Source organism: Ascaphus truei, chromosome 9, assembly GCF_040206685.1.
Source record: "Ascaphus truei isolate aAscTru1 chromosome 9, aAscTru1.hap1, whole genome shotgun sequence".
NCBI classification, from domain to species: domain Eukaryota; kingdom Metazoa; phylum Chordata; class Amphibia; order Anura; family Ascaphidae; genus Ascaphus; species Ascaphus truei.
Window position 1 is genome coordinate 7482286 of NC_134491.1, and position 26943 is coordinate 7509228.

The 26943-nt window shown below is 48.7% G+C and overlaps 1 protein-coding gene across 1 annotated transcript; it reads left to right on the forward strand.

Annotated features, from left to right (window-relative positions):
- The first annotated feature begins 21408 nt into the window (after positions 1-21408).
- Positions 21409-26943, forward strand: CCDC177 (coiled-coil domain containing 177). Its single transcript, XM_075613275.1, has 2 exons — positions 21409-21532; positions 23365-26943. The coding sequence occupies exon 2, from the start codon at positions 23370-23372 to the stop codon at positions 25236-25238; it is 1869 nt and encodes a 622-aa protein (XP_075469390.1). The 5' UTR covers positions 21409-21532; positions 23365-23369; the 3' UTR covers positions 25239-26943.

Consider the following 26943-nt stretch of genomic DNA (forward strand, 5'->3'; position numbering starts at 1 on the left):
ATACCGGGCGACGGGACGATCTGCCTGGGTTATGTGGTGGAGGGAGGAAGCTGCCATTAACTGCCATCCAGGTGTGTCAAAGACTCTTCGGAACTCACGAGCGAAGAGGTCGATGTCCTGTATGATGGGAGATTGTTGTTCCCAAATGGAGGAGGCCCAGGCCAGTGCCTCGTCGGAGAGAAGAGCCACGATATAGGCGACCTTAGAGGTTGAGGAGACAAAACGAGAGGGTGAGAGTTGGAATTGGATGAAACATTGATTAAGGAAGCCCCTACATCCTTGGGGGTCCCCAGCGTAGCGGTTGGGGGTCAGAATTCGGGGTTCCATAGCAGATGGAGGAGATGCAAAGACCGTTGCGGAGGACGTTGAGGCTATTGGTGAAGGTCCCAGACTGGAAGCTCGGGCTTGAACGGTAAGGGAATGAAGGCTCTGCTGAAGCAAATCCATCCGCCTATCATTTTGTTCCAGATAAGTCTCTAGCCTGGCGAAGAGATTCGAGTGGGAAGTTAAAGTACGCTCCACCTCAGCGGGGTCCATGTTTGTTGGGCTGAGCATAATGTCAGGTCGAGCTCACCACAAACGAGGCGGGACCGCGGTGCTGAGGTGGGAAAGGATATAAAGCCACCCACAGCCACGAGGGCATGTCTTGAGAGTAGAATGGTCTGGGAGTCCGAGTCCGGGAAGGAGAGGTACGGATGGTAGTGGGTGCTGTTAGCCAAGTCCGGGGTTAGAGAAAGAGACGTAATCGTTTTACCGTTTGCCGAGTTCGGGGTGCCAGAGGTGCGGAGAGTCGTATTGTCGTATGCCAAGTTCGGGATGCCAGAGGTGCGGAGAGTCGTAGAGGAAGCCGGTTCGGTACATGAGGAAGACTGCAAAACAAGACAAGACAGGACTAGGGGGGCAGAGAGTAATGAGAACAACTGGTTCTATGCTTAGCCGACGAGTTAGTGAAACTGTAGGGTATATGTAGGAGAGAGGGTCCAATGGCAGGGCAGCAAGGTGGGGGGGTGTGGAAGGGCCAGGCTGCGGCAGGAATAGTTCCAGCATGACTCCCAGGGGAGGAGCAATTGTGACGACTCAGGAGATTCCTTCCTCTTCCTCTCCCTCTCTCCCATCTCCCGTTATCCTTTCTGCCCCTTCCCACTCCTCTCCTTCACCATCTACCTCTCTCCCCTTGCCGCAGCGCGTTCCCCGCAGGTCTCGCATACCCACGCGCTCCCTTAGCCCCTGCTGTAATTCTCCCCGCTCCCTCTCCCCCGCGGTAGCTCTTTTACCTTCCCCTGTGGTGCCATCTATCCCGTTGCCTCCTCCTCGCATGATGCCCGCGGCGCGGCGTTCCGCGCGCCTGGTGACGCGTCCGGTGCGCGCGCCCCCTCAGCCCACGGGGGACGCGCGTGCATGCTCCTCGCTGCCCTTGCTGGCCATCGCACGGGCGCAGGCTTCGCCCGCATTCCCCTCCGCTTGGCTCCGTCCCCCTCCTGCTGTCTTCCCCTGCTCCGTGCGGGCCGCGCCTGTGTTGCAGCCTGTGCGCACGCATCCCCAGCTTACAGGGGGCGCGCGCACAGACTCTTCCTATCTGGATTCCTCTGTCTCTTCCTCTTCTCTCCCTGACCTATCTCTTGCTTCTCCCACTTCTCTCTCTACTCCTCCCCTCTCTGTCATTGGTGCACCTTCCTTTATAATCCCTGTCTGTCCACCTCTTCCTCGCTCTGCATAGTTCCTGTTTCCCTGTGTGTACCTGTCCTATGCTGTGCTCCCTCTGTGCTCCTGTGAATACCTGCTCCTGTGTTACTTTGGATTTCCCTGGCTTTGACCCTGCTCTCCCTGGACTATTCTGCTCTTTGGTAACCCCTTGAACCCTGCTACGCATACAACTTTGCTGACCTCTGGCTTCCTAGGACCTGGCTTGCTCTCTGACGACTCTACCCTCTGGACCCCTGAACATTGGCAAACGGACACGACTATTCTCACGGACACTCCCCAAGCGTTGCAAGTATACACTAACAACTCTTCCAACAGGCCCAGCAACGCTATACCACACTCCGGGCTTGCTCCCACTGCTGTGGGTGTGTGGTATCATACCGTTCCCACCTCAGTACTGTGGTCTAGCTTGGTCTGCGGGCATACAGGCGTGACATTATGCAGAGCCCAACAAACGCAGACCCCCCTGAGGTGGGTACAAGTATTACCATAGAGGCCTTACGCTTTGTTAGCGATCAGCTGTCCACGGTTTCCCAGCAATTAGCCACCTTCACCCGTCAGGAGGGTTCCACGGCTTCTGAGCCAACAATGGCCAATACCTACGCCAGCCCTGGCCCACGGATTCCCTCTCCGAATCACTATGATGGGAACCCCCTCAACTGCCACGGTTCCTTAAATCAATGTGAGGTGCAGTTTGAGATGTCTCCCTCCCTGTTTCCTACTGGTCGTGCTAAGGTTGCTTATATTTACGCCCTGCTCACTGGAGACGCTCTTGCCTGGGCCTCTCCCCTATGGGAGCGTGGAAGCGAAATAACGCAAGATTATATTTTATTCAGACGTGAATTCCAACTTGTTTTTGATACCCCCGCACGGTACGAGACAGCCGCCTTCTCCCTCTTCCATGTTTCTCAGGGTCGAAATTCAGCTGCCAAATACGCCATCGTGTTCCGTACGCTGGCCGCCGAAGTCCAATGGAATGATGAGGCGCTCGCAGCTGGGTACTGGCATGGACTCTCAGATACGTTGAAAGATGATTTGGCCACTCACGCCCGGCCTACGTCCCTGGAGGAACTCATCACCCTGAGCGTACGCATGGATCAGCGCACGCAAGAGCGACGACACGAGAGGCACTGTTCCCGTTCTTCCCCCTCTGTTGTTTCTCACAGGTCAGTCGCTATTCCTCTCCTGGCCCTGGAGGCCTCGGAACTTATGCAGGTCGGCAGTCAACAACTCCAGGCAACCGAGAGAGCGCGGCAGCGCCAGAACCGGCTGTGTTTCTATTGTGCTTCCTCGGAACATCGTCTCCAGAATTGTCCCTTGAAGCCGGGAAACGGGCACACCCAGTAAAGGTAGAGGGGCTTCTACTGGGTACGGTCTCTTCTAACCCCTCTCCTTCCAAAGCTCTCCCAAAGAAGCTGATGCTACCAGCCACACTGGAGGGTCCCAACCTTGTCATAAAGGTCGAAGCGTTCATAGATTCCGGATCAGGCGGTAATTTCCTGAACCAGCAGTCTGCAGAGGAGAATCAAATCCCCATGGTCAGAAGGAAGAGCCCAGTTGGCCTTGAGGCCATCGACGGACGACCACTCCAGCCGGCTTTCATCATCTGGGAGTCTATTCCTCTTACCTTGACCCTGGCTGATGGTCACAAGGAGGTAATTGTCTTTGACGTTTTCCAGTCCCCTTCCGAACAAATTATATTAGGATTGCCTTGGCTTCAACTCCACAATCTGCGCATTGATTGGTCCGGTACCTTGCCCATCCAGTGGGCCTCGTCCACAGATACCACACCAGCGGATCCTCCCGTGGTTGTACTTGCTGGTCTGGACTCCGTACCTGCCGACCGTTCGTCCCTGCCTGCCGTGTACCCTCCTCATCGCCTGCACGATTGCCCGGTCGACCTCATCCCTGGGACTGTTCTGCCGAAGTCTAAGTCTTACCCACTCTCCATCCCGGAGACCAAGGCCATGACTACTTATATTCAAGAAAACCTGGAAAAAGGTTTCATCCGCAACTCTACTTCGCCTGCCGGTGCTGGGTTTTTTTTTTGTGAAGAAGAAGGATGGATCCCTAAGGCCTTGTATAGACTTCCGCAGACTCAATAAGATCACGGTGAAAAACAGGTATCCGCTCCCGCTCATTTCTGAACTGTTCGATCGTCTCCAAGGGGCCTCTATTTTTTAAAAACTTGACTTAAGGGGTGCCTATAATCTCATTCGCATAAGGGAGGGAGACGAGTGGAAAACAGCATTTAACACACATTCGGGACACTATGAATACCTTGTTATGCCCTTTGGGCTCTGTAACGCCCTGGCCGTTTTTCAGGAATTTATGAACGACATCTTCCGTGACGTTTTGGGAACCTTTGTCATTGTCTATCTAGACGACATCCTCATTTTTTCTAAAAATCTGGAGGAACACATTCAACATACCAAACTTGTGCTCTCCAGGCTGCGTTCTAACCGTCTTTACGCCAAGATGGAAAAGTGTTTGTTTCACCAGGCTTCCACGGCCTTCCTAGGCTATATTATCTCCAGCCAAGGTTTCTCCATGGACCCAGAGAAGCTGAAGGCGGTTCTCGATTGGCCACTCCCTAATTCGCTCAAAGCTGTGCAACGTTTTCTTGGCTTCGCTAATTATTACAGGAAGTTTATCAAAAAAAATTCTTCCATTGCCCTTCCCATCACCGCCTTGACCAAGAAAGGCGCCGACGTCTCATCCTGGTCACCAGAGGCCATCACAGCCTTTGAGACTCTCAAGAAGGCGTTCGTCTCTGCCCCCATCCTGCGTCATCCGGATACCTCCCTCCCCTTTACTTTGGAGGTTGACGCCTCAGACGTAGGAGCTGGCGCAGTTCTGTCCCAGAGCACTTCTCCCCAAGAGAAACTCCATCCTTGTGATTTTTTTTCATGGAAATTTTCAGCAGCAGAAAAGAATTATGATGTCAGTAATCGTGAACTTTTGGCCATTAAGTTGGCTCTCCAGGAATGGAGACATCTTTTAGAGGGTTCAAAAGAACCAATCGCCATTCTCACCGACCACAAAAATGTGTTATATATTGAGGGTGCTCGCCGCTTGGGCTCCCGCCAGGCTCGCTGGTCACTCTTCTTTTCCCGCTTCAACTACACCATCTCTTATATCCCTGGTACCAAAAATGTTAAAGCGGATGCCCTTTCTCGTCAGTTTGCCTCCGAGACCAAGGCTAAAGAAATCTCAGAACCTATTCTCCCGGCCAAGTGCATAGTCTCGGCTAACAACTTTGATGTATTGGACGAGATTCACAAGGCACAAGCACATATCCCCAGCAGGTTCAGGGTACCAGAAGGACGTCTCTATGCGGCTCCACGTTTCCGCCATAAAGTCTTACTTTGGGGTCATTCCTCCAGAGCAGTTGGTCATCCAGGCTTCAATAGGACAGCTGATCTCATTAAACGGACTTTTTGGTGGCCCAAGATGAATCAAGATATTCTCAATTTTACTTCCGCCTGTCCTGTTTGTGCCCAGAGTAAAACCCTCCATCATAAGCCTTCTTCTGGACTTCTGCTACCCCTTCCCATCCCTGAACAACCCTGAAAACACATTTCGATGGACTTTATCGTTGAACTGCCAGTATCCAAAGGGATGAACACTATTTTGGTCGTAGTTGATAGATTTTCAAAGCAGGCTCACTTTATTCCCCTCAAGGGTCTTCCCAACTCGGCTACCCTGGCGGATGTCTTCTCCAAAGAAATCTTTAGGCTACATGGCGTTCCTATTTCTATCATCTCAGACCGGGGGTCCCAGTTCATCTCGAAATTCTGGCGAGCTTTCTCTCAAAGATTGGGTATCTCCCTCCTGTTCTCCTCGGGATATCATCCACAAACCAACGGTCAAACTGAAAGGATGAACCAAACTCTCGAACAGTATCTGAGATGCTTCATTTCCTACTCACAAGATAACTGGGTGGATCTTCTACCATGGGCCGAATTTGCCATTAATTCCTTAAAGAACGAGTCCACAGGAGTCTCCTTTCTTCATCAACTGTGGTTTTCACCCCAGTAGTCTCCCTCTCTCACCTTCTCCTTCTGGAGTTCCTGCAGCCGACTCTCACATAACCAAATTGATAGAATCCTGGAAAAAAATTCTCAAGTCCTTACGGTCTGCGGTGGCCAAGCAAAAGATCAAAGCTGATCGGCACCGCCAAAAAGGTCCTTCATTCAGGCCTGGTGATCCGATCTGGCTGTCATCCAAGAATATTAGGCTCAAGTCTCCTTCACCCAAATTGTCCCCTAGATTCTTGGGACCTTTTAAAATCCTAGAAAAGGTTAATCCTGTGGCCTATCGCCTCGAGCTTCCCCCCTCAATGAAAATTCCGTCAGTTTTTCACGTTTCTCTCCTGAAGGAATTTGTGTCCAGCCCTCATTTCCCGGATCCCTCTCTGAGACCTAATCCAGTGTCCAGTGTCCCTGGGTCAACAGGAGTACGAGATACAGTCTCTCATAGACTCGCATATCTCCAAGAAAGGACTCCAGTTTCTGGTACACTGGAAGGGCTACGGTCCTGAGGAACGGTCCTGGGTACCGGCACATCACGTCCACGCCTCAAGGTTGCTTTCCGTGTTTCACCAGAAATTCCCCCTTAAGCCGTGGTTGGATCACTCGGAGATTGATCCTCAAGGGGGGGTGTAACAGGGGAGTAATCCCTGTTCAAGTAATGTACCTTTAATCTAGCAGTGTGGTGGTTAACTGCTGGTAGTCAATTAATAAACACCACCTGCCTGATTTAGATTGCTTACAAAAGCCTTTCTGTTGAGACAGGAAGTGACTCCTTAGCTCTGAATGAGAGCTGACCTTTGGAGAGACAGAGCAGTGTTCTTGAGACTCCCAGGAGAGACTGACCAAGAGAACACACATCTCTGGAGTTGACCGGTCTTGAGCTCTGCCCAGCATAGCTGATTGCAAGACACCAAATAAGACTTCTAAACCTGGATGCTGATATTTTCTGTGCACGCACGGGTGCGGTTCCAGGAGAGCAGAGAAGCTTACTCTACAGCAAGAAACAGATAAGACTTTCATAATTAAGAGACTGCTTATATCTGCTTATTTCATGCTATATGTTTTGGGGCTGCGAGACATGCTTGACTTAGGGAGTTGTGAATTAATTGCATGGTATTTTCACTAGAGATACTTCCAAGTGAATAGAAGCTTTGTTCCCCCCCCCCCCCCCCCTGTGTTTGGATGATTTCCTGATGAAAAGGAAAAGGCACAATAAAGCCTATTATAATTTCACCTTATAAAGTCTCCAATTGTGTACCTCTGTGAACGTCCGTCTACATATGGTGTCCGAGGTGGGATGAGAGGTGTCTTTGTAGTTAAAAAGGACCGGAGATTTTTATGTGAAATTTTTTTCATGCTTTTTGCCTACAAACAGTCTGAGCAACTTAAAAAAAAACCCTCATGCAGCAGACAGCAGAGTTAAAGGGATATACACCACTGAAACTTACACTGCACTGAAACTTACAAAACCACAGATGGACTTTTTGCCCCAATCCCAAGAGGAGAGACTGCTGAAACAGCTAATCCTTTTTTGCCTATCACAAAGTGTAATATGGTCATTGAAATAGGGGTTTTGCCTTCCAGCCATAGTCAGGGTTCAAGAAGTGAGTCACCCTTAAAAGGGATAGGTGTTTGTTGTTTTCAAAAGTTTCGCTGAAGCAGTGAATACAGATGGTGACCCACGAGTGGTACTGATTTTGCAAATAAAGGTTGCCACACCGCATAGGGCTACCAGCTGTGAATGGAGTATATGCAGAAAAGTGTGAAAATTGATACAAGACTGTGCTGAAGCAGGGGAATTTTTAGCAAACAAATGCTGAGTGTAAAATTGCCCTATAGGGGAAAAAGTGATTTCTGAACTGTGTAAAATGTTTTTCAAAACCAATTGCTGAATCTTGAGTCACCCTGCCAGGAATGAAAGAAATAGTCCACTGCAAAGAATGTTTTTTTTTCTGCAAGTAAAAAAGTCTGCCTATATCACTCTTGGGAGCAAAAACAGACACCCAAAGTGTGAAGTGTGAATGCCATAATACCCAAAGATGAGACTGAAAATTACTGAACTCAGGCAGAAAACCAAATTCTGTTGCTGAAGCGGAGAGATTGCACCTAGCAAATAAATGGTGTAAAGCAAACAGAAGTTTTTTCCTAGCAACTACACATTCAGCATACCTAATGAGAGTTTAAACCTAGCAAGTAAATGGTGTAAAGCAAATAGACTTTTTTTACCTAGCAACTGCACATCTTGTATACCTGATGAGAGAAATGCATGCACAGTACTGCTGATATTGTAAAACTTATCCAAGAAAAAAAAATTCTACAGAGATGCCTGTGAGAGCTACGACCTCTACAAGCAAAATATGCCCACCTGTAGGAATAATAGGGAGTGAAGGGGGGAAGGGATAGTGAGCTCTAGCTACTGTCTGTGATTTGGTGCCAGGGGTGAGAGGATCGTTGAACATGCAAAAACACTTGCCTAACCAAGTGAGAGAACCCCTTTTGAACAAGCACTCATAGTGTGATTGATACAAGTTAGTTTAAAAGAGTAACCTTTATTAGTGTATATGGGTAAAATAAGTGAAGTACATAAACACTCAACACAATTAAAACACGTATTAAACTTAATGTCTCTGAGTCTGAATTGTAGACTAATGGAGGTGGTGTTTGAAGGAATATAATGTAGCTGGCACCATGTGAAATAAAAAAAAATTTATTTTTTGTTTTAATATTAAAGTATAGAGTGAATAAGGTGCCTCAGTGTGGTGCGTATATTATTGTTGAAAGGGTCTGGTGTATGTCACGTGAATACAGTGTCAATCGCACCACTTTCATACCACATCTGATTGATATGTGGTTCTCTGACAATATACAACATATAATATATAGCTAGTGAATTTCGGGCCAGACCAACTTGATCAGTGCTTAGTGTGGCTTAGCTGGAATTGATTGTCAGAGAGACCACCAAAGGGTTAAAATATATCCTTCAATACAACGCTGGATGGAGTAGAATATCAGGAAGGAAGGCTACTGTGTAGCTGGGGGTAGTGAGGCTATATTGTGGGAACTATTGGTATATAATGATGATTTTATTGTTTCCCACTAATCATTAATGATTTCAAAGTTATTATGGCCTCATATGAGCTCAACAAAATTCACATAGTGAATAAATAGTGATATGAATGGCTGCTCGTATCCCCTGTGAAGGTAGCAAGTGTGTTTGTGGATAGGCTAGCAGGTTTATCTCGATTAATAAAGCTAACAAAGGAGTTATCTTCAGCTGCCTAAAAAGTAAAAGTCACTTTATCTCTGCAGACCTATATATGTGGTATAGGTAAGTGATAGATATTTATAATAGCCGCCCAGCTGTGTCAGTCAATGTAGGTGTTTTGGATGGGCAGGCTGTCTTGCTATAGACAGATTTGTCTCAGTTACCACTTATCTTCTAGGGCAAACCAGCCCTGTCTACTACATATAAGTGACTAGATAGAGTATAGGTGCCCAGCAGCCGCTCGGTGACGTACCCTCTACAATACAGGGGTGCTGTGGGGGGCTGCTATCTCGGAGCATTTAATCCCTGCTCACGAGTGGCGGCATCTGTTGATTCTCCGCCCGGCATGGTGTATTCATGAACACCGCTATGTATCAAACTGCCGGGTGGAGCTCACAGTGAAGCTGCGGCTATTCTCCGCGCTCACAGACAGACGTCGCGCACCAGTGCGCGTGCTGACGTCACAGAGGAACGCCCACCGACGTACGTTTCGCGTCACACTGACGCTTTCTCAAGGGGGCCACCTTGAGAAAGCGTCAGTGTGACGCGAAACGTACGTCGGTGGGCGTTCCTCTGTGACGTCAGCACGCGCACTGGTGCGCGACGTCTGTCTGTGAGCGCGGAGAATAGCCGCAGCTTCACTGTGAGCTCCACCCGGCAGTTTGATACATAGCGGTGTTCATGAATACACCATGCCGGGCGGAGAATCAACAGATGCCGCCACTCGTGAGCAGGGATTAAATGCTCCGAGATAGCAGCCCCCCACAGCACCCCTGTATTGTAGAGGGTACGTCACCGAGCGGCTGCTGGGCACCTATACTCTATCTAGTCACTTATATGTAGTAGACAGGGCTGGTTTGCCCTAGAAGATAAGTGGTAACTGAGACAAATCTGTCTATAGCAAGACAGCCTGCCCATCCAAAACACCTACATTGACTGACACAGCTGGGCGGCTATTATAAATATCTATCACTTACCTATACCACATATATAGGTCTGCAGAGATAAAGTGACTTTTACTTTTTAGGCAGCTGAAGATAACTCCTTTGTTAGCTTTATTAATCGAGATAAACCTGCTAGCCTATCCACAAACACACTTGCTACCTTCACAGGGGATACGAGCAGCCATTCATATCACTATTTATTCACTATGTGAATTTTGTTGAGCTCATATGAGGCCATAATAACTTTGAAATCATTAATGATTAGTGGGAAACAATAAAATCATCATTATATACCAATAGTTCCCACAATATAGCCTCACTACCCCCAGCTACACAGTAGCCTTCCTTCCTGATATTCTACTCCATCCAGCGTTGTATTGAAGGATATATTTTAACCCTTTGGTGGTCTCTCTGACAATCAATTCCAGCTAAGCCACACTAAGCACTGATCAAGTTGGTCTGGCCCGAAATTCACTAGCTATATATTATATGTTGTATATTGTCAGAGAACCACATATCAATCAGATGTGGTATGAAAGTGGTGCGATTGACACTGTATTCACGTGACATACACCAGACCCTTTCAACAATAATATACGCACCACACTGAGGCACCTTATTCACTCTATACTTTAATATTAAAACAAAAAATAAATTTTTTTTTATTTCACATGGTGCCAGCTACATTATATTCCTTCAAACACCACCTCCATTAGTCTACAATTCAGACTCAGAGACATTAAGTTTAATACGTGTTTTAATTGTGTTGAGTGTTTATGTACTTCACTTATTTTACCCATATACACTAATAAAGGTTACTCTTTTAAACTAACTTGTATCAATCACACTATGAGTGCTTGTTCAAAAGGGGTTCTCTCACTTGGTTAGGCAAGTGTTTTTGCATGTTCACCTGTAGGACTACCACAATTGGGGGTTCTAGCAAATACAGTGGCAACAGCTGCAATAGCGCCTGCTGAGGTCAGGAAGAAAATTACACCTGATAGCCTAAAAATGGAGGACAAGATGCAGCGTTCCTGTAATGAACCCTACCCTACAAAAGAGTGGCCCTTCCAGTCCAATAAAGAGGAAGACATCTCTTATGGGGAACCCGAACCGACTCACACCCACAAAACACCCCAAGAATGGTGGGGGTGCCTGAACTCGGCACGAACAGAAAAGACCGCTCCCTTTGATGACGAATATGATCAGCAGGAAACAGAGCGGGAGCAGCAGATCACCCAATATTTCTGTCAGCTAAAGCTACTGCAAGAAAAGCCTGGCGTATATAATGAAGCTTCTAAGATTTCAAATGAAGATGGAGACCCCAATATCCCTGAATATATTTGGTGTCATCCAAATCAAAAAGGCGGAAAAAGAAAAAGAAAAGCGGTTCTTCACTTACCGTGGAAGGAACAGATACGTCCGCAGATCCTGTGGAGGAAAAGGGGGACCGAGTTGCCCTGCAGCCTAGAGAAAATGGAGAATTCGTCCCGCGGGTAACCGAATATCCAGAGGGCCCAAGGCAGAAGTCGTGTACCCCAAAGAAGTGTCTGTCCGGTGCCAACAGTGAGGAACCCTCAACCAGTCATCCCAGGGAAGTGGAGCCGGAACCAGTGAGTGATGATCCCTTGACCAACCCTGAAGATGCTCTGAAAAATGCCAGACATGACTGTAATATGCTCCGTGAACAATTGAAACAAAAGGAAGATGGTTACACAGAGCTACAGAAAAATAACGTGAGGCTACAAAAAGATGTGCTCACAATTTACTCTTTAGCCAGGACAGAATTAGACGATCTAAAGACTGAGCTAGATACTGCAAAGGCTACTATTTCCGCCATGGATGAAAAGCAGAGTCAATCTGATAATATGGTGGCTACGCTAAAGCGGAAGTATGAGGAGGCACTGAAGCAGATGACAGTCTTCCAGCAAGAAGATCACACTCTTCGCATAGAGCTGAATGCCTCACAACAGGAGGTCAACAGTGTCCGGATAGAGGTGGACGTATCTCAGAAAGAGGTTCAGACACTCCGCAGAGCACTGGATGCCTCACATCATGAGACCAACAGCTGCCGCACAGACCTGGAAGTTTCCAGAAAGGAACTACACAGTCTCACTGAGGAGCTGGACATTGCTAAAGAAACTACTGTCAATATTGATACAGATCTCAAAGTCTCTCAGAAGGAGCTTCAGACCCTCAACCTAGAGAAGGAAGTCTCACGCCAGGAGATTGTCATTCTCAAAGCAGATGTGCGTAAATGGAAGGAGGACTGCAAAGAGGCCCTGAAGAATACGGAGACTGAAAAAGGAGAAAATTCAAGATTAAAAAGAGAAAACTTAAAATTGGAAGAAAATTTTTTTCAGTTGACAGAAGAAGTCAAGGAAAAGTTTGAAGCAGAGCACCAACTGCAGAACCAACTGCAAGGTCTGCGTATACACCTCCAGTATGCTGAGGAGAAGCAGCAAACACTGCAGGAAGAAAATCTGCAGGCTGCTAAACAGATTCAAGTTCTGCAAGAACGTCTGATGACCCAGTATGTCCCCGCAAAGCAGCATGAGAAACTGAACGCTACCCTGAGCATCACCAAAGCAACGCTAAAAGCCAAGCTTAGAACCCAGGTGACGTGGCACAAAAGGGAGCACAAGAAGGTCCAGAAACTGAAACAAGTAACTGTGGCCCAAGCAAAGAAGTTCATAGTGCTTCACAATGCAATAAAAATGTTGAGGAAAGCTCAGAGAAAGCAAAGCATGCAGATAAATTCCCTGAGAAGAGACTTGCAAGACGCACTCAAAAAACAGGGATCTCTCGCGGATGAGATTACAGTCCTACAAGGACAAGTATTGACCCTGACTAAGCGTCAGTATCCCACAGCCTCAAAAACCCATGAAGACAAGGGTACAGTGAGAGCTGGGAATACCGCTCATCTGAAAGACAAGGTTGCAAATTTTGAACCCCCTAAACAAGCACTAGCAAAACCTTCAGCCACCCAGCAGGCAACAAAAGAAGGTATACGTGCTGAATTAAAACCAGAAGAATCCTTAGCTGATGAAACTGAAAAGATGGGACATTCTCTGGAAGTGGGTGTGGAATTGCAACTTAATCTCAAAGAGGCTGAACTAGCAACCCCATTGAGTGGGAAAAGGGCAGAGCGACAGCTTCAAGAGCGGAAAACTCAAAGGGCTGTTTTTAAACGCTCTGCAACTGCTGCCATATAGTATGTCTACAATAAGACGAGCACCCGACGCGAGGGAAATATCATGACCGCGCACGTAGAAAAAAGACTATACTTGGAAAAAGTCCTCCTCGAGCGACTGAGGTGTGCTGATCTCAAACACCTTCAGGAGGAGACACGAATAAACTGGAGAAAGGGCTCCAATCCCAGCAGGACTGAGGGATCTCTTCCTCCATCCACTCTCATTCAAGTCACAGAATTATCTAGAATGAGAGTGGAAGGATGGGCTTTGGCCGTGGCAAGCCCGAGCTTCCCACAAACAGGGGAGGTATGTAACAGGGGAGTAATCCCTGTTCAAGTAATGTGCCTTTAATCTAGCAGTGTGGTGGTTAACTGCTGGTAGTCAATTAATAAACACCACCTGCCTGATTTAGATTGCTTACAAAAGCCTTTCTGTTGAGACAGGAAGTGACTCCTTAGCTCTGAATGAGAGCTGACCTTTGGAGAGACAGAGCAGTGTTCTTGAGACTCCCAGGAGAGACTGATCAAGAGAACACACATCTCTGGAGCTGACCGGTCTTGAGCTCTGCCCAGCATAGCTGATTGCAAGACACCAAATAAGACTTCTAAACCTGGATGCTGATATTTTCTGTGCACGCACGGGTGCGGTTCCAGGAGAGCAGAGAAGCTTACTCTACAGCAAGAAACAGATAAGACTTTCATAATTAAGAGACTGCTTATATCTGCTTATTTCATGCCATATGTTTTGGGGCTGCGAGACATGCTTGACTTAGGGAGTTGTGAATTAATTGCATGGTATTTTCACTAGAGATACTCCCAAGTGAATAGAAGCTTTGTTCCCCCCCCCCCCCTGTGTTTGGATGATTTCCTGATGAAAAGGAAAAGGCACAATAAAGCCTATTATAATTTCACCTTATAAAGTCTCCAATTGTGTACCTCTGTGAACGTCCGTCTACAGGGGGATACTGTGACGACTCAGGAGATTCCTTCCTCTTCCTCTCCCTCTCTCCCATCTCCCGTTATCCTTTCTGCCCCTTCCCACTCCTCTCCTTCACCGTTTACCTCTCTCCCCTTGCCGCAGCGCGCGCTGCTGTAATTCTCCCCGCTCCCTCTCGCCCGCGGTAGCTCCTTTACCTTCCCCTGTGGTGCCACCCGTCCCGTTGCCTCCTCCTCGCGTGATGCCCGTGGCGCGGCATTCCTCGCGCCTTGTGATGCGTCCGGTGCGCGCGCCCCCTCAGCCCACGGGGGACGTGCATGCTCCTCGCTGCCCTTGCTGGCCATTGCACAGGCGCAGGCCTCGCCCGCGTTCTCCTCCGCTTGGCTCCGTCCCCCTCCTGCTGTCTTCCCCTGCTCCGTACAGGCCGTGCCTGTGTTACAGCCTGTGCGCGCGCATCCCCAGCTTACAGGGGGCACGCGCACAGACTCTTCCTATCTGGATTCCTCTGTCTCCTCCTCTTCTCTCCCTGACCTATCTCTTGCTTCTCCCACTTCTCTCTCTACTCCTCCCCTCTCTGTCATTGGTGCACCTTCCTTTATAATCCCTGTCTGTCCACCTCTTCCTCGCTCTGCATAGTTCCTGTTTCCCTGTGTGTACCTGTCCTATGCTGTGCTCCCTCTGTGCTCCTGTGAATACCTGCTCCTGTGTTACTTTGGATTTCCCTGGCTTTGACCCCTGCTCTCCCTGGACTACTCTGCTCTCTGGTAACCCCTTGAACCCTGCTACGCATACGACTCCGCTGACCTCTGGCTTCCCCTGACGACTCTACCCTCTGGACCCCTGAACATTGGCAAATGGACACGACTATTCTCACGGACACTCCCCATGCATTGCAAGTATACACTAACAACTCTTCCAACAGGCCCAGCAACGCTATACCACACTCCAGGCTTGCTCCCACTGCTGTGGGTGTGTGGTATCATACCGTTCCCACCTCAGTACTGGGGTCTAGTTTGGTCTGTGGACATACAGGCGTGACAGCAATAAAGCCCAGTAGTTAGGCTGCATTTGATTGCAGCAATGGTTTGAGGTGCTGTGCCTTTAAGAGGCTGGTGCGCCTCCGTGTGGCCGCGCCTCCGTGTAGCTGCGCTTGCGGGCGCGTGACTGGGCATGCCCGCAGGGCCGACATCAGAAGAGGAGCACCGGCGTGCGCGCCCACGTGGAGCTGCGATCGGCGTCCTGGAGGGAGGCTGCCTGCGTGCCGCGGGAGGACCCGGCGGAGCTGCAGGTGAGTGGGGAGCACGCCGAGGGTGGCGTGACTCCCCGGTTGTCACAGTGTGAAACATGATGCTGGTAACCTGTAGGTCTGTGAGGTGACCACAGGGGACTTCCGTGGGCCTGGGGTATGAACCCTGTATGTAAAATAATACATCATGTATTTATGGGGGGGCACAGGGGGTGTGTTATGTATTTAATAACTAGAATGATGTTTATTGTGGGGCTGTGTATTGTTTTTCTTGTGGGTACTCTGGGTGGGGGAAGGGGGTATTGGCCCCAAGGGTATGTGGGAAGGCCTCCTGGCTGGGTAGTGGGTGAGGGTGGTTAGGCCTCACGGGGTGGGGGGTTAGTGGGGGAGGGTATGTAGGCCTCCCGAGTGGTGGGTGAGGGTGGGTTAACCCCTTAATGACTGTAGTGGTTAATAACCGCTATGGTGATTAAGGGGTTAGGGGACATTACATTGGATGTGTTTATTCTTGTGTATGTTTTGCAGCATCGGAGGGGGCATGGGCAGGATGAAGATGAGGATGAAGACGGCCTTCATCGTGGGTGCCTGTAAAAGGTAAGTGTAATATGTTTTTACTGTATTTATTGAAAGTTATATGTATTTAAAATGGGCAAATGCATTATTATCCATATGTGGATAATAGTAATTTTGCCCATTACTGTATAGTATGTGTTAGTTATGTGCTACTACATAGGTGAGACAGGGCAGGGGCTAAACAAGAGAATGAACCTGCATCGCCACAGCATCACACGCGGAACAAGAGACAGTCCTGTTGGCGAACATTTCTCGGACTCTGGCCATAAGATGAACGATCTGAGGGTTGCCATACTCAAAGGTAATCTTAAAACCCCGAAAGAGAGACGGTTGCATGAATACAAATTTATGCAACTGTTCGGGACACTTAGCAGTGGCCTAAACAGAGATCGAAATTTTATGAGTCATTACTGACACTAGCGAACTCTCTTCCCATGAGCGCTAAAGGCCATGTATGTACATACTGTGCTATATGTATGCACACACAGCTGTCTCTCACACATACTAATACTCCTTATTTTTCCATCCCTATACACCAATAGGGACCACATAGTATCCACACACACTTTTAGTTGTGCTACAAACCCTCACATTTCCACACCCACCCACACCATTTATATCCCCTCTCACTCCACACACACCTTGTGTAGAGCACTGTTTATACTGTGGGCTCTCCATTCATTTTTATTCACACTGATACACATACACACTCTTTCTTCACTTGCTTTCAGTTACCCTTTGACACCTCCAGCCATAAATCTCATCCACACCGGGGGAAGGACCAGCACAGATAACATTCCAAGAGACACTGTTTTTAAGTAATCCTTGCTTCATTCATTGTAACATCGCCGGAAGAAGAGATCAGTGTATCTCGAAAGCTCGCACAAATAAAAGCATTTCGTTAGCCACAGAACGGTATCATCTATTTATTTTTTGATTATATATATATATATCATACATTACCAGCAAAGGTAAGGAGACAACAGCACTCAGAAGGTATAAGCAGCTATAAACTGTATTAAAGAAACTTGCACATATATCCATATATTGGATATATGTGCAAGTTTCTTTAATACAGTTTATAGCTGCTTGCAGTATATCTTCTGAGTGCTGTTGTCTCCTTACCTTTGCTGGTAATGTATGCATTATTATTTTTTATGACATAAGCACCAGGTCATTATACCACTACAGGAGTGCCAGATATTCATGATTTGTCACTGCCACTATAATAATAATAATAATAGTTTGTTCTTGTATAGCGCTGCTAGTTTTTACGTAGCGCTTTACAGAGACATTTTTTGCAGACAGTCCCTACCCCGTAGAGCTTACAATTTATTTCTCCCCCTACCGTGTCTGCAGCCTGAGACTTACAGTATGGATTCGATTATAGTTGCGGTGTGTGTGCGCGCGTGTGACCGAGCACGTGACGTCACGCGTGAAACATGCACTAGGCTGGAGGCGATTTGGAGGCGTGTCGGAGGTGTGGCAGTGAAGTCACGTGAGCGGGCCACCCTCATTGGCTGTACCACTCACGTGACGCGGCCTTCGTATGAAAAAAACAAATTCAATTCTATTTTCAAAAATTGTGCGCTTGGTCTATGGCTTGCCTCATAGAGGTACGGCCCTTTGTTTGCGACGCACGCGCGACCACTATAATCGCGGCCTAAGGGTAAGAGGCTGTTTTATAAAGGTATATGTAAATGTTTTAGGGGTGTTAGGGCTTCTTAGGCTGCGGCTTCGCTAGCGCTGAGCGGGCGATGCTTGGCAAGGTGACTTGCATATATATATATATACAGTGTTCGACAAACCTATACATTTGCTCGCCCCGGGCGAGTGGATTTAACATCGTGGCGAGCTCCTATTGGCCCAAGCAGCACACGTTTGGTACTAGGTGGCGAATAGATTTTTTTGTGTGGCGAGTAGATTTTTTGGTGATTTGTCGACCACTATATATATATATATATATATATATATATATGTAGAGGTATCAGACCCCGCTCACGCGATGCGCGCCCACGTAAGCGCGGGCACACGCGATGCGCTTAAGTAAATAAAAAATTTATACTTACCCGCTCGCTCAATATTCTGCAATGCCCCCCCCATCCCCCCCTCCCCCGCGCGCGAGCAGACGCAGAACACTCGCCACGCATGCTTTGAGCGCCAGCGCGCTCAGCGCTAGCAGGGCCGCAGCCTTATGAGGGGTGTTGGTGATCTATGAGGAGTGTGGGGGTCAATATAAAAGGGGTGGGGTTATGAATGAGGGGCGTGGAGGTGTAATAGACCCATATTATTATATCTATTTTAATCTGGGAAATGTTGAAAGGTATATATATTGTGACAGAAACCAGGGGTTGGTAATAAACTCCATATACAGGGCTCCCAGGATACTGAACAGTTTCTGTCCTGTATAAGCTGAACAGGGCAGCCTCGTGGTACAGGCACTCCATTCCACAGTTTGTCTGCTGCCTGTTTTCTGTCACCTGTCATGCTGATTAGAGTTCAGGTATATAAGACCTGTTTCCTGTTTCCTCTGGGCCCCCGCCCAAGAGCCTGGAAGGCTGCTGAACTGCAGAGGGGTGAGAAAGCCTCTTTCCCAAATCGCTTCATTCATTCTGTTAGTTTGTCTAAAGACTGCAAAGGTACTTATTTTGTTGGTGGAAGTGGACAAGCCACTTCCAACTCTGAGTCAGGGACATCTAAGTTTAAGTTATCGCTCAGACGAGCAGCTTTTTGTTTGGCTTTGTTTTCTGTTTAAACTGTGGCAGTCTCAGTGCCTGGGACTGAATAAACCAGGCATAGCCTGTTTAAAGGAACAGTACGTGACGTCTCATCATTTAACCTACCCTAAAAGACCGTGTTCTAACAGTCCCGGACAGACGGCGGAGCCCCGGAGTAAGCCGTTTGTCACAATATATACTAGCTGAGAGACCCGGCGTTGCCCGGGATGTGAACCGTGCTCACACTGACACACACTGCTCATTGTTCACACTGCACACTGCACACACACACTGCACACTGCACACACACTGCTCATTGGTCGCACTGACGCACACTGCGCACACACAGCTCACAGTGACACACACTGCACACACACTGGTCACACTGACACACACTGCACACTGCACACACACTGCACACACTGCATACTGCACACACACTGCTCAATGGTCACACTGCACACACACTGCTCAGACTGACACACACTGCTCATTGGTCACACTGCACACACTGACACACTGCTCATTGCTCACACTGCACACAGTGCACACACACTGCTCATTGCTCACACTGCACACACTACACACACTACTCACACTGACACACACTGCACACTGCACACACACTGCTCACACTGCACACACAGTGGTCATTGCTCACACTGCACACACTGACACACTGCTCATTGCTCACACTGCACAGTGCACCACACACACACACACACAGTTACAGACAATCACAGACAGTTACACACACTCACACACACTTTCACAGTTTCAAACAGTTTCACACAGTCATAGACACTTACACAGACTTACACACACTCACACACTCACACACTGTGAAACACTTACACACACTGTCACACACAGTTACACACAGTCACAGACACTTACACACAGTTTCACACAGACACTTACACACACTTACACACAGTCACAGACACTCACACACAGTCTCACACAATTACACACACCAGCACCAACACCCGCTCCCCCCCCCTCCTCCTGCGCAGGCAGCGGGGACAACGATGGGGAGAAGGTGAAGCGGGGACCGGAGGGGCATCCCCCCTCCCATCTCACGTCCCGCGGCCTGTCACGCGGTGACAGGGGGGAGCCGGGAGCGGAGGGGCATCCCCCCTCCCATCTCACGTCCCGCGGCGACAGGGGGGAGCCGGGACCGGAGGGGCATCCCCCCTCCCATCTCACGTCCCGCGGCCTAGGGGGGAGCCGGGACCGGAGGGGCATCCCCCCTCCCATCTCACGTCCCGCGGCCTAGGGGGGAGCCGGGACCGGAGGGGCATCCCCCCTCCCATCTCACGTCCCGCGGCCTAGGGGGGAGCCAGGACCGGAGGGGCATCCCCCCTCCCATCTCACGTCCCGCGGCCTGTCACGCGGTGACAGGGGGGAGCCGGGAGCGGAGGGGCAAGAGCAGCACGTAGCATGTGGAGGGGGGGGGAGCTCACCCGTCCTGCCGCTGCCTCACTGATCCTGCCGCTGCCTCACTCATCCGGCCGCTCCCACGTGGATGTGAGGCGGGAGGCCGCGTGTTGTGGCCGCTCCCCCGCGTGTGTCCCGGGCGCTCGCTCCGCTCCCCCGCTGACTGTAGCGGCGCCGGGGTGTGAGCTTGGGGGGTTGGGGGGGGGGGTGAGCTTGGGGGGGGGGTGGGAATGTGTGTGTGTGTGTACACGGGACTCCGGGTAAGTTCGGGCACAGGGAGGGTGGGGGGGGTGTGGAAGTTGAGGTGCGGTCCAGCTGACGGGGGAGAGTGAGGGGCACCCGGGAGGGGATTGTGTGTGTGTGTGTCCCCGTCCGTGTGTGTGTGTGTGTGTGTCTGTGTGTGTGTGTGTCCCTGTGTGTCCTTTGGCCCGTCACTCCGCCTCAGGCCAATGAGAGGTGTGCGGGGGCGGGCCAAGGGACCAATGAGATTTCCCCTAGGGACACCGGACATCCAGGCAGGCAGGCATACAGTGCTTTCAATTATATAGTATAATATATAAATATATATATATATATATATATATATATATATACATATACATATACATATACACATATACACATATATACATATATACATATATATTTTATAAACAATGTCCCTGGGTCGGCCTATCTTCATCCAGACTTAGGTCTACGAGGAGATCAATCCTATCTCCTGCGTGATTGTGGGACTACAGTTGAGCAGTTGACACAACCTGTGATCTGGTTTTTCCATACGGCGATTTTACAATCATTGTCTGTGAGTGTGCATTTTTAAGTTACATCCAACCTAGTCATTGTCATAAACTGTATTACATTATGAGGCAAGCGCTTCTGTTTTTTGTCTTTTTGATTTATTTGGAATTTGGTTCATTCCCCAGAAGCAGCTAAGACCCCAAAGACCTCACCTGGGCCAACTTCCCTATATCCTTTTTGTTATATATCTGGCATTTTTTAAATGTTATTTATTTATATTAATTTGGTTAATTGGGCATTGAATATCTTTTAGCACTGATTGTTTATTCTTTGAGATAAATATAATTTATATATAGTGCTCTTCCTCCCTCCCCGATCTCAGGCTATGCTCGTCTCTTGTACGGTGTACCCCTACCCCTGATCTTGGCTGTTCTATGCAGCGATCTATCTCCCCTATATATTTGGCTGTTCCATGCAGTTGTCCCCCCTCCCCCCCCCCTGATATCTGGCTGTTCCCTGCAGTTGTCCCCCTCCCTGTTCCCTGCACCGGCCCCCCTCCGCCGGATGTCTGGCTGTTAACTGCAGCTGCCCCCCACCCCAGCATCTTTGGCTGTTCCCTCAGTTACCCCCTCCTCCGGATGTCTGGCTGTTCCCAGTAGCTGCCCCTCCCCCTGATCTCAGGCTGCTCTCCACTGCTGTGGTGCTGAAATCTCATACACACGCCCCGGTGCTGAGCTGGAGGAGGTGAGCGCCGAAGACCTTCGATACTCGCCTTGTGGGGCCGGGGGTGAATGGGGTCGCATATAGGCCGCCACTTCCGGATAGCAACTCCTTGACCCTTAGTTAATTCCGAGGGGGGGGGGGGGGGGATAAGGGGACAGGTACTGTAACAGTGTGTCATCATTTATAGCACTATCATTTATATCTGTATACACACAGTCACTATCTGTATACACACTATGTTTATGCAAACACTATCTGTACACACACACACTACAGTATCTTTATATATACACACACACACACACACACACATACATTATCTTTATACACACATGACCTGTAAACACACACAACCTTTACACACAGACACACACACACAATCTGTATGCTCACACACTATCTGTATACATAAACATACACACTATCTGTACACACATACACCGTATATATACACACACACGGACACACTATCTGTATACAGACACATGATCTATTTTCACTGAGAGAGAGAGAATATAGAGAGAATAGAGAGAGAGAATAGAGAGAGAGAATAGAGAGAGAGAATAGAGAGAGAGAGAATAGAGAGAGAGAGAATAGAGAGAGAGAATAGAGAGAGAGGAGAGAGGGAGAGAGGGAGAGAGGAGAGAGAGAGAGAGAGGAGAGAGAGGAGAGAGGAGAGAAAGAAAAGAAAAAAAAGAGACTGAGTGAGTAAAGACACTGAAAGTTTGGAGCGGGGGAGCCTCGTTCAATTCCCGGTGTCGACTACTCCTTGTGACCTTGGGCAGGTCACTTTATTTAAGTAAAACTAGCAGAACATGCAATTATTATTTATTATATATATACACACACAGACAACCACACTATCTTTATGTACACACACTAACATACTATCTGTACTGACGCACACGCTATCTGTATCCACTCAATATACATGGATACTTGCAAAAATGGATTTCAGGCAAAAGGTGATATGGTCTGCTCATTTGCATGTAATTTCCCAGAATCCCTTGCCGCAGTGGAAGCACTGTATGCTACGTGTATGGGATAATGGTGAAAGGCAGGGTTGCAGACCTGTCTAAGACATGTAAATGTGCTCACAAGTGATCTTTTTATTTGATATATATATATATATATACACACACACACACACACACACACACAATCTGTATACACACACAATCTTTATATACACACCATTTGTAAACACACACACACTATCTGTCTGCACACACACATACTATCTGTGCACACACACTATCTGCATCCACTCACTATCTGTATACACACACACACAGAGTCACTATCTGTATTCACACTTACTAACTGTATAAACACACACACACTATATGTATACACACACAATATCTGTATATACACAGACACACACTATCTGTGCACACACACACACACACACACACACACACACACACTATCTGTATATAGACAACCCCTATTTGTACACGCACAAATACATACTATCTGTATACACACACTGTTCTGCATATACATGTTATTCTTTGTGTAATGACACTATACTTTAAATCCCCTTTATATTGAGTGTTACATTACAGTGTTATATATATATATATATATATATATATAATTTGTAATATAACATTTTCTCTCTTCGTTGATATCCTGACACCACCTGTCCTGCATGTACCACCCTGTATACTGTATGTATGTATGTATATATATATATATGTATATATATATATATATATATATATATATATATATATATATATATATATATATATATATATATGTATATGTATATATATATATATATATATATATATATATACAAATATAATCAGTCACATGCTGAGTCCTGCTCTTGCCCTCTTCAGGGACGATGATCACACATGCAGCGGATTCGGGGGGAGAGGAGGCCTCTGGGGGGGTGAAGGTACAGGAGCCCCCCATGTCTGAGCGGAACAGGGAGCACTCACCCATGCTACACCTGGACCTGTACAACTTTGAGTGCCCAGAGGTGGAGGGGAGTCGGTATGTGCTGACCAGTCCACGTTCCCTGGAGGCCTGCGCCCGGTGCTTGGTGAAGCCGGTGGAGCTGCTGTCCAGAAACCTGTCTGAGCTGGTGCGGGAAGCCCCGGGCAGGTCCATGCGGGTGGCGGCCGGTCTGTGCGAGGTGTATGAGATAGACCGGCAGAGGAAGCTGCGGCTCTGCAGGGAGGAAAGGGAGCGGATTATCCGGGAGGAGAAGAGGAGAGTCCTGCCCCCGGTGCTGGGCAGTGGCCTGGGATCTCCCCCGACCTTCAAGGGCCAATACAGGAATGAGCCCCCGGCCTCCTCTACGACTGAGCCCCCGACGAGCAAGAGCCAGTCCTCAGACTCCCTACAGAGGAAGAGAGGCACAGCCTCCACCAAAACCTCCTCTGAGTCCGCAGCCTCTTCTTCCTACAGTGGGGACAGCACCCTCGACAGGGCCGCACATCTTCCCCCTAGGGCCAGGACACTGGACACTGTCAGCTCCCTGATGGGTCGGAGCTTCAGTCTCGGGGACCTGAGCCACTCACCGCAGACAACCAAGAAGGTTGAGAGGATTGTGAGGGAGGTTAAGAAGAGAGGGATCCAGGAGCTGCCGCAGAGAGACAGGAAGATAGCGGCGCTCATGATAGCCAAGCACCAGGAGGAGAATCTACTGAATGAGCATCGCTACAGGGCTCATCTGCAGTGGGACACCCAGCGGAAGAGATCCGAGCTAAGGAAGGAGCAGGAGCACAGGGATAAGCAAAGGACCCTGCTGCGGGGTCACAGGATGTGGGAGTCCCAGGTGAGGACCAGGCGCAGCAGGCTCTCTCTGGAGGAGCTAAGCGCGACCTCATTGACTCAGAGGAAGTGTCTGCTATTGGAGGAGAATTGGAGGGAACAAGCTCAGGAGCTGGAAAAGCTCAAGAGAGAGAAGCTGGAGAGAGTCAAACTGGAGGAGAAGCAGAAGAAGATCCAACAGGAGCACAACCTTAAATCCAAGGAGCAGACCATAAAGGAGGCCCAGGAGCAGGAGGGGGAGATCCGGCAGGAGAAGCTGCTTGCAGCCCAACACAAGAAACATTCTCCCAATGAGCAGCAGCTTCACAAACACAAGGGTCCTCAGAACAATGCAGGAAAGTTAAAGCACAAAGTCCTTCACCATGAACTCACCCAGCAAGAGTCCGAGAGTCAGGGACTCAAGAGGTCCCAGGAGGGGAATCTGCAGAGAGCCCAGGAGAACCTTGAGCAGCTGCTGGAGAAACGACACCATGAACTGAAGGAAAGAGCCCAGAAGGAGGAGCTGCAGATTCAAAGGATCAGGCAGGCATCGGAGAGGAGAGAGAAGGAGCACAGAGAGCACCTGCAGGAGCTGACTAGAGCTGCCGAGAGGAGGGTCCAGCATGCGGCTCAGGTGGCTGAGGAAGTGGTGCAGCAGAAATCGAGGAAGGCTGTGCAGAGCCGGCTGGAGAAGGAGAAAAACCAGCGGGAGAACAAGCAGAGGGTGCAGCAGAGCGAGGACATGAAGCGGCAGGAGCTCCTGGTGTCCATAGAGAGGAAGCTGGAACGCAGCGAGCAGATATTCAGGGACAAGCGGACAGTGTTGGACAACGCGCGGTCATTGGCCAGAGCTTCCTTCCACATCAGGGAGAAGGTGCGGGCCGAGGGCAACACGCGAACCTTTGATAAAATGGCCCTGGAGGCTGAACTACACGCCAGCATTGAAAAGAAGTGAGGGCCCTCAATGGCATGTGCAGAAGTGAGAAATCATAGGGACAATCTGAGGGGCCATGAAGGGAGCTCCACAGCTGTATCTGAGAGCTTTCCACACAGAGGTGCCTCAGCTTGGATTGGATCAGTCTGTTAAGCCATTCACTGCTCGTGGTCAAAGCAATGTATAGCTGAACAGTGCAAGAAGTAGATTAGAGGGGCAGGGGATGGGGGCCTATGAGCATCACGTATCAAGCTCCATGATTGGGCATTTTGTCCTGCTGATGGTGCACTAAATCAGGGGTGCGCAAGATTTTTTAGGGGATGGAAGCAGGCAGAAGGGCACAGCAGGGAAAGAAACGTTGAAATTATAACAAATATTTGTTATTTTCAGGAATACTTTGCAGCAGCATCTTGTGTAAGCTTCCAGGATTTATCAACATGGAGCGCCAGGCTCCCTAAACTAGAGCATGTAAAGCATCCTTGCTTATACACATATGTACATAACAGGGCTACCTGTGTCACGTGTGCTCCCCAAGTTCACTGTATCAATGTGTAAACCTCCTCAAAAATAATATTACAGAAGATTAAAACCTTACAGGGTTCCCCTATTGTGTAAACAAAAAGCGTAGCACTCCAAAGAAGTAATCACGTGGTCAGCATTTATTCGTTCGATGTTTCGGTCAAACACAGCCGACCTCTCTCAGACCTCTCACAACAGATCTCTCTCACAACAGATCTTTCTCAGTCATCTCTCACAGCAGACCTCTCTCACAGCAGACCACTCTCAGACCTATCTCACAGTAGACCTCTTTCACAGCCGACCAGTCTCACAGCAGGAACCTCTTTCACAGTTGACCTCTCTCAGAGCAGACCACTCTCAGACCTTTGAGAAAGGTCTGATGTGTTGGACCCAAACGTTGGACAAATAAATGGTAACCACTTGAGTTCTTCTTTGGTGTGCTACTCCTACACATGGGATTTCACCATTGAGTTTCAAGCACCCACAAGTATTTTGATTGTTCCTGAGTGCACGTATTTTCTCATTAATAATAGGCTTCCCTTCTTACCAGCCTGTGTGATAGTTTCCAGTGTTACTTGATCGGGATTAACCCCTTGACTGCCAAAAAGGTTGCTGTGTATTGCGTTTGAATGGTTTGTCGGTCTCTGCAGCAGGCACAGGGTTAACCTCCTAATTACAAAACCCCATTGTCTACCGCTTTCTGAGATTGATGTCCTAAGCCAGACCTGCACAACTTGTAAAGCGAGAAGGACCGAACTGCTCCAAGGAAAACAGATTTGGGCCGAACGGGGAAAATCATCACCATCATCATCACCATCATCATATCTCCCCCAGCACCTCTCATCATCATCATCATCATCCTCATATCTCCTCCAGCACCCCTCATCAATCTCTCCCAGCACCTCTCATCATCCTCATATCAGCCCCAGCACCCCATCATCCTCATATCTCCCCCAGCACCCCTCATCATCCTCATATCTCCCCCAGCACCCCTCATCTTCATATCTCCCCCAGCACTCCTCATCATCTTCATATATCTCCCCCAGCACCCCTCATCTTCATATCTCCCCATGCACCCCTCATCATCAACCTTTGCGAGACTCACCCTCTATCTCACACCCCCATCTGTCCCCCTCACCCATACACAATACTCCCCCTCCACATAACACACAATACCCCCCTGCAGACCACACACATCCCACCCCCT